The sequence below is a fragment of the Octopus bimaculoides genome, chromosome 16 (genome assembly GCF_001194135.2).
Source record: "Octopus bimaculoides isolate UCB-OBI-ISO-001 chromosome 16, ASM119413v2, whole genome shotgun sequence".
NCBI lineage: Eukaryota > Metazoa > Mollusca > Cephalopoda > Octopoda > Octopodidae > Octopus > Octopus bimaculoides.
This window is the reverse complement of record NC_068996.1, coordinates 9,835,262-9,843,243: the sequence shown is the minus strand read 5'-3', so window position 1 is coordinate 9,843,243 and position 7,982 is coordinate 9,835,262. Positions and strand designations below refer to the sequence as shown.

Below are 7,982 nucleotides of genomic sequence, written 5' to 3'. Positions count from 1 at the left end.
TAGTATGTATGTATGTACTTCTGATCTTCTACGTATATATGAAGATTTTTCCTCTGTCTGGCTATTTTTCTCTCTACAAAATGGAAAGTTACATTGTGGAACAGTCATTTTAACGAGTTGTTTTTTTATTTATTTATCACCTGACAAGGTACATCTGCACCACCGGATGCTCCTGAACCAGTTGTTGAGTGTCCTTCCCAAGAGAAATCGATGCTAGATGTGTCGAAACAATTGTCGTGATTAATAATAAATTCTCATATATTCCATCTTCCGTCTTTCATTCGCTATATATATATATGTGTGTGTGTGTGTGTAGTTTATAGATCTAATGGTGGTAGAATCTATCAAAAAGAGTAATCCATCTAATAAGAAATAAATCTCAATTTATTTCTTGATTTCATTTCCTTTTTCTCATTCCATTTTTTGCACCAACCTTCTTCATGTTTTTTCTAGGTTTTTTCTTATTTTCAAACCATCCAGTGTTCTTGTTTTTTAAAAATCTATATAATGCTTAAACAGAGTCTAAAAGATTGCTTGGAGTTACCTGGCGTATCTTATAAATATGCCTGTCAAGTATCATAAAAGAATGAAAGTATTAGTAGCTTTTTCAGTTGTGTATTAAATTGATACACACACACACATACACACACATGGCTGAATGGTTAAGCAGTTCTGTTTGCAATTACAAGCTTCGCAGTTGATCCTACTGTATAGGGTCTCATATGAGAGCTTCTTGTTGATCCAAGATTAGTGGAATGGTCAGATCGTGTGCAGTTGTTTGGGTACTAGCAATTTGACATGGCTGTGTCTGTTTGGGTGACAATAGGTTTTAGCAAGCATGCATACATACACGCATACACATGCACACACACACACTTATGCAAAGCACAGAAATATACACAGATAGGCAAGCAGACAGGCAAAGATTATAATTTATTGATTGAACAAAATAGATATTATCACTTTCTCCTTCCATATGCACAAACAGAAATATGCTCACAAATATAAAGAGAGAGCGGGGGCGGAAGTTGAGAACAAGAGAAACATTAGGATGTCTGCTGCCAAATAAGCCAACATCAAATCGGCAATGCCAAACAGGCAGCACCTAAATGACTGTACCAAAACATACACTGAGATTAGTGCATGGAATTTAGTTGGGGAAGCTATTCAGGAGCCTGACAGGTGGATCCTGCTTGCAATTTAACTGTCTGACATTGCTACACACACACACACACACACACACACGCACGCACGCACGCACGCACGCACGCACGCACACACACACACACACACACACACACACACACTGTGTCATACTGATTCTGCCTGAAGATTATGTTAAAGAGGTTATACATGTCTGTGGAATACTCAGCTACTTACACTGTAATACACTGAGCAGAAAGTTCAGTTAATTGTACAACTGATTAATTATCATAAAAACCACCAGAAATTCACTAGATTTACATGAGCGTGCATGCACGCATGCACCCCCCCCCCCACACACACATGTATTCATGCATATACAACATAGCCTAATTGTTAGGGTGTTGCACCTATAATCGTAAGATTGTAGCTCTGTTTCCTGGACCAAGTGGTGTGTTGCGTTGTTGAGTGAAATACTTCGCTTCACATTGCTCAAAGTCCACTCAACTGGCAAAAAGAATGCTAGTATACAACGCTGGTTACAATGTGTCTGCTTGCATTGTTGCAGCTTTCAAATGATGCCCGCCCTACCATCCTACCAAATGATACCCACACTACATGTGTGTGTGTGTGTGTGTGTGTATGTGTGTATACACATCCTGCTTCTCTTGTTTGATACCATGTCCTGATAAACTCAGTTAAAGGTAATATTTCTCCAGTCTTACCAATGTAAAGAAATAACAAAAAAAAATGTATAAGAGAGGGTGGAGAGAATTATAGAGCCACAGCCAGGCAGTGAACTAGTAAGGGAGTGTAAGAGAGAAGGTAGGGTCTAAATTCCTTCACTATTTTCCAATTTTTATTTCTGCTTTCCTTTCCACCAGATATACAAGCCTTACAAAATACTTGTCCTTGACAAACCACTGGATCCAACCTTAAAGGTGGGTATGATGTGTTATTTCATTCTATTGGTTTAGTGTTTGTTACCTGTTGTTGCAATTGGCACAATTCTTGTTATTTAGTCCAAGGTCAGAGCTGTGGTCAAAGGTGTTTACTTCACGGTCATCTCATCTTGTGTTTTCCAGAAAGTGCATGTCTAGGATAAATGAACTGCTTGTATCTTCTTTATTAGAAATTAGTTTATACTGTGCAAGATCTTAAAAATTTTTAAGGGATGAGAAGACCTTGTTGAACTTTAGTATTATTATATAAATATATGAGTAATTAATTATTTATTTTATATTAATAACTAATTTGGTTTATACATTATCCAGCATGCTCTTCCTCCCTCTATGATGGTAGCAAGTGATTTGAAGTTTGGTTGCTATTTCTACCATGTCAAGCAACCACTTAAAGGATATCTTGTTGGTTCTTGAATGTAATTTATTACAAACATTTTACACCTGCCCAAACAGATGGCACACACACGCACACACACACACACACACACACACGCACACTCACACACACATACAGACCACACACCCACAACATACATACATACATACAAACACTCTCAACACATATCTACACCCCACATATACACACAGACATACAAACACATACGTACACACCACCCTCATGCATACGCACAAACACACACCACATATACACATACATACCACACCTACAACACTTGCATACACATACATACACATCAAGTACACACATCATTCCACACACACACACACACTGCATCCAACTGGATTCGATGCTAGAACCATATTGTTCCTTAATTAACTGCAGTAACATTTTTATCCACTGTGCTACCGATGCATAACAGATAAAATTGTCATTATCATTAGTGTAGAAATAAATGTTCCTAGTTCAAATTGTGCCTAATACTATTTAAATACCCAGGAGTAAGAATCCTGGTGATAATGATGATTGAAGAGCAAAGCACAGTGTAGATCTAAATATTAAAAAGAATAGGTGCAGGTATGGCTGTGTGGTTAAGAAACTGGCTTTCCAACTATGTGATCTTGGGTTCGGTCCCATTGTGAAGCACTGTAGGCAAATATATAAAATGTGTGTGTGTTTGTGTATGTTTGTCTAGATGTCACATGATGATTGTAGACAAACAGTATCGTCATGCAAGCAAGGTTGTTTGTTTCTATGTTTCCATAAAATTGTGCCTAGCTATGGGAAAATATTACCTGGCTTAGAAATGGGTGAGGATTGGTGACAGGAAAGGCATCCAGCTAAAGAAAATCTGCCTCAACAAATTCCATCCGACCCATGCAAGCATGGAAAAGTGAACATTAAAATGATGATGATGTTTCATTTATAGAGATGAAGTTAACAACTCAAAAATAATAATGTTACCAGCGAGGTCACATCTCAGACATTTAGACATCTTTTAGAGTATTGTTTGTTAAAATGGTTCACCTGAGGAATTACATGTGCCTGAGGTTACAAGGAAAGGCTGTTTGTCATGAGAAGAATGTGTCTATTAAACCTGCCCCCACCACATAGCTATACGTTGCATGCACTGGTGTGTACATGTCCTCTGTTTCCCCCTAGATCATCCTACCAGGGCTTTACTCTCATTCAACACAACACCAGTGGTCTGGAAGAGGACTCATGGCAGGTCCTGCACCAGATGGCTGGACATGATTGGGGAAGATCTCCAGAGGCTCAGCATAACCCTAGAGGATGTAGAGGGGCTGGGACAGAACCACCAGTAATGGAGATCACTGGTGTATCTAGTCAGCTCTAACCATGACGACGTCCCTGAGACTGCTAACTTGGGATATTCCCCAGCTTCATCAAGCAAGAGCATGAAGTGAAGTGAATCGCAGATTATAATGAAACATGGCTTTTTTAGCTAAAACTATATTTCTGCTATGTTTTTGGTAGTATCTATTTCAATTGACCACGATTGTTAAGCATCTCAGCAGTTTTTTTTTGTCTTTTGTTTTTTTATGGATATGCCTTGAAAAGCATCATCTGCAATGTCTCACTTCCGTTTTACATCTACTGGCTGAGTCTTTAAGTAAAGACAAACAGACTAAACTTTAGCATTCAGTTTTCTTTGAAAAATGTAAAACTTATTTATTCACATGGTGAATAATCATGGCTTATATGTATTAATGACTTATGACTTCAAGATTTCGATGATGTGATTGTTTATTTTTAGAATGACATTGTAGGATAGGTGTGAGAGGCCAGACCTGGTCAGTTTAAAGATAAAGCAGGTAGAATATTTGGGCCAGATATAGCTGGTTTATATGCTTGTGTGTAAAGACTGTAGATTATTCCTAAGCATTCAATTTTTAGTTACTTTCTGTGACACACGTCTTCGCAAGTCTGATTTCTCTAGGAATGTACAACAATAACAATAGTTTGCTTACATCATTCTAATACTGGAAATAAATTTTTACTGTCTTTGTCTGCAGCCAGCAAAGAATGGGAACAAATCTCGGAACAGCAATCTATTTATGCCAAAACCAACTGCAGAAGAGTAAGTCTCTGTCACCTTTCTTTTTTCTTGTTGTTGTTGGTGGTGGTAACATTGGCTTTCTTCCTCTCCCCTCTCTCCCTACTTGTCTTCTTCTTCTTCTTCTTCTTCTTCTTCTTCTTCTTCTTCTTCTTGTGCACCATTCCTGGGAAAGCCTTGTGGGTATAGTCCTCAGGCATCTCCATATGTTCCTATTATCATGAAAGATTGAAATGGTATAATATCTAAGGAACGATAGTTCCTTAGATATTATTAATTTGACACAGAACAAGTTTTATGGTCAGTAATTGAACATATTCCTAATGAATTCCATTGTCTATGTGTTCCAATTTATTTTGTAAATCATAAAAAACTTGGAGAGATTTTACTGAAATACCTAATTTCTTTATTATTAAGCTGGTGTTTGGAGCATAACATAAAAGATTTTTACATGAAATTATGTTGGAAAGTTTCAGGTTGGATTTGAGCCTTTTAAAAGAGGACATGTTTTATGAAAGAGGTGGTGGGGGTATCTCAGAATGAAATTAGAAAACAATCATCTACAATATTGTGTTTATTTTTTTTTTGTATCTTCTAGGTGTCGCCAGTGGTTGTTATCATTTCCAGAATTTGAACTGGTAAGGCTTCCTTTTAAATTGATATACAGAAACAGTTTATTCAATTATCTATCTATAGGAAATTCAACAGACTTGGTTGTGTGGGTGGTAAAGAAACTTACTTCCCAAATGTGTGGCTTTGAGTTCAGTTCCACTCAAGTTCAGTTACCTCAAGCAGGTGTCTTCTATTATAACTCCAGGCTAATGTGTGTGATATGTCTGTATGTTACTGCCTCTCCTTGCCTTAACATACAAAAATATGTTTGGTCATAGGGCGAACATTATCTTGCTTAGAAAAAGAAGAGGGTTAGCAACAGGAAGGACATCTGGGTGACAGTGAAAGTGGTTTCTTTTATGTATTTTCAATTTACAAAACTCAATAGCTGTGAATTTATGGAGATTATTGATAAGACAGTCATGAGTTCATCAAAAATACTGTTTTAGGATATATTTTCTTTTACTTACCACTTGAATGCTTTTGATTGAATGAGTCCAGTCTGAGTGGCACAAATGTTCAACACTAAAACTTATATTCCGACTAAGTTTAAGGAATGTGATTATTAACAAGAGATGCTATGTAGGCTGAAACTAGCAGAGCACCCACAAACAACCCACACTAAGAGAAGAAATCTGGTGAAATCAGTATTTTTCTACTATGGGGTTGTAAACATAACACTCACCCAACACAGGTATGATGCTATTTTATTCCAGGATGAAAGAGTAAGGCTGATGTTCAGAAAATAATAGTGTTGCATGTGCATCCACACACACACACATACATAATTGGAGTTATGTGAGTCTGAAGTTACATAACTCCAGTTTGGTTTTCCTTTGAAACATATGTAGTACATATTTACTTACTCTTTTTCCTACACACACTGATTTATAATTGCATAGTAAGCAACTTCTGTTGCTGTATATCAGAGTTGTATAGTGGTGGTCATCTTATCAAAGTTTTTATCTAATTGAGTATGGGACAAAGCTTAAGGCGCATAAATAGTTTGGATGACTTGATAGGAGCTGGTGAGTCAAAGAAATATATCAAGCTCCCGTATCTACTTTGGCATGGTTCCTCTGGCAAGATGCTCTTCCTAATGCCAACCACTTTACAGAGTGTACTGGTTGGTTTTAATGTGGTACCAGCACTAACAGGATCGCCAAATAATTTGCAAGATAAAACTTCTCAACTGAGAGGAGAGAAAGCAGTATTTATTGTTTATTCTATTTATTTTTGATCATTAGATTTGGCCAGCTATTGAGATATAGTTCTTACCATTATCATCATCATCATCATCATCACAAAGTGCCCTGCAGTTGACTATTTATATAAGAATAGTGGTAACAAGAAGGATATCTTGCTTCAGAAAATCGGTCTCAATGAATTCTGTCTGATGCATACAAGCATAGAAAAGTTGATGTTAAAGCAACAATGATGATGATTGTGGTTGTAATGCTGCTGCTGCTGATGATGATGATGATTTATGTTGCTTTTTATGGAGTGGATGCCTGATGAAATGTTTTTTTTTTTTTAAATCATCTTTTTGTTCTGATGTTCATAGATCTTGAGTGACCTGGATATTAGAATAAGAATGTTTAACACTAACTACATGGTACTGCCATGCTATTTGGAGAATACTGCAACTCATCTCTCAGAATTGGCAGAAGAAACTGTGACTGTAAGTTGTGTTTTTTTTTTTACCCCTGTACATTTGTCTTTGATTACATGTATTAATGTAATTCTAATTTTAATTATATTAAATCAAGGCTGAAGATGGCAAGCTGGCAGAATCGTTAGTATGCTTAGCGGTATTTCATCTGTCTTTACGTTCTGGGCTCAAATATTGTCATGGTCGAGTTTGCTTTTCATCCTTTCAGGGTCAATAAATTATGTACCAGTTAAGTACTTGGGTCAATATAATTGACAAGCCCCATCCCATAAAATTTCAGGCTTTGTGCTTATAACAGAAAGGATATTGTATAAAGGCTAGTGAATTGGCTGAATTATTAGGGCATTGAACAAGATAACTCACTGTAATTGTTTTAGCTCTTCTGTTTGGCATGTTCTGGGTTCAAATTCTGACACTGTTAACTTTGCCTTTTATCATACTGGGGAGTGGAGGGGATCAATAAAATACACTACTGTCAAACACTTCAAAGACATATCATTATACATCTGTGTTGTTTGGAAGTTCATCCCTCAACTACCTGGCTTTTGGGCAAATGTTTCTGACTAATGCCTTCTGAGTGAATTTGGTTGGCAGAAACTGTACAGAAGCGGTGAGCTGGCAGAAACGTTAGCGCACCGGGCTAAATGCCTAGTGGTATTTCGTCTGTCTTTATGTTCTGAGTTCAAATTCCGCTGAGGTCAACTTTGCCTTTCATTCTTTCGGGGTCGATAAATTAAGTACCAGTTACGCACTGGGCTTGATGTAATCGACTTAATCCCTTTGTCTGCCCTTGTTTGTCCCCTCTATGTTTAGCCCCTTGTGGGTAATAAAGGAATAGGAAACTGTACAGAAGCCCATCATAATATATAAATATATTTATGTATGTATGTATGCATGCATACAAATTAAGGGTGTGGAGCAGGTGAAATGCAGGCTACATATGTTTCCTAGCTAGTAGATAATTTAATGTAATAATTACTCAACGAGAGATACTCAGCTAGCTACTAATCAGGCCGAAGATACCTTAATTATATGAAGTTTACAGTCGTTAGGAAATCCCAAGTTAACTTGCCAAAATTATAACTTGAAATTATATACATATACATATATATATAT

General features: G+C 36.9%; 1 protein-coding gene across 3 annotated transcripts in view; it reads left to right on the top strand.

The window, feature by feature from the left end:
• LOC106875951 (putative uncharacterized protein DDB_G0284213) overlaps positions 1–7,982 on the top strand; it is a 57,777-nt gene that overhangs the window by 15,210 nt on the left and 34,585 nt on the right. For all 3 annotated transcript variants that reach the window (XM_014924286.2, XM_014924285.2, XM_052973518.1), the window contains 4 exons: positions 2,028–2,084; positions 4,542–4,606; positions 5,181–5,220; positions 6,759–6,875. In XM_014924286.2, coding sequence (XP_014779772.1) covers positions 2,028–2,084; positions 4,542–4,606; positions 5,181–5,220; positions 6,759–6,875 — 279 coding nt within the window. The remainder of the gene's footprint in view (positions 1–2,027; positions 2,085–4,541; positions 4,607–5,180; positions 5,221–6,758; positions 6,876–7,982) is intronic.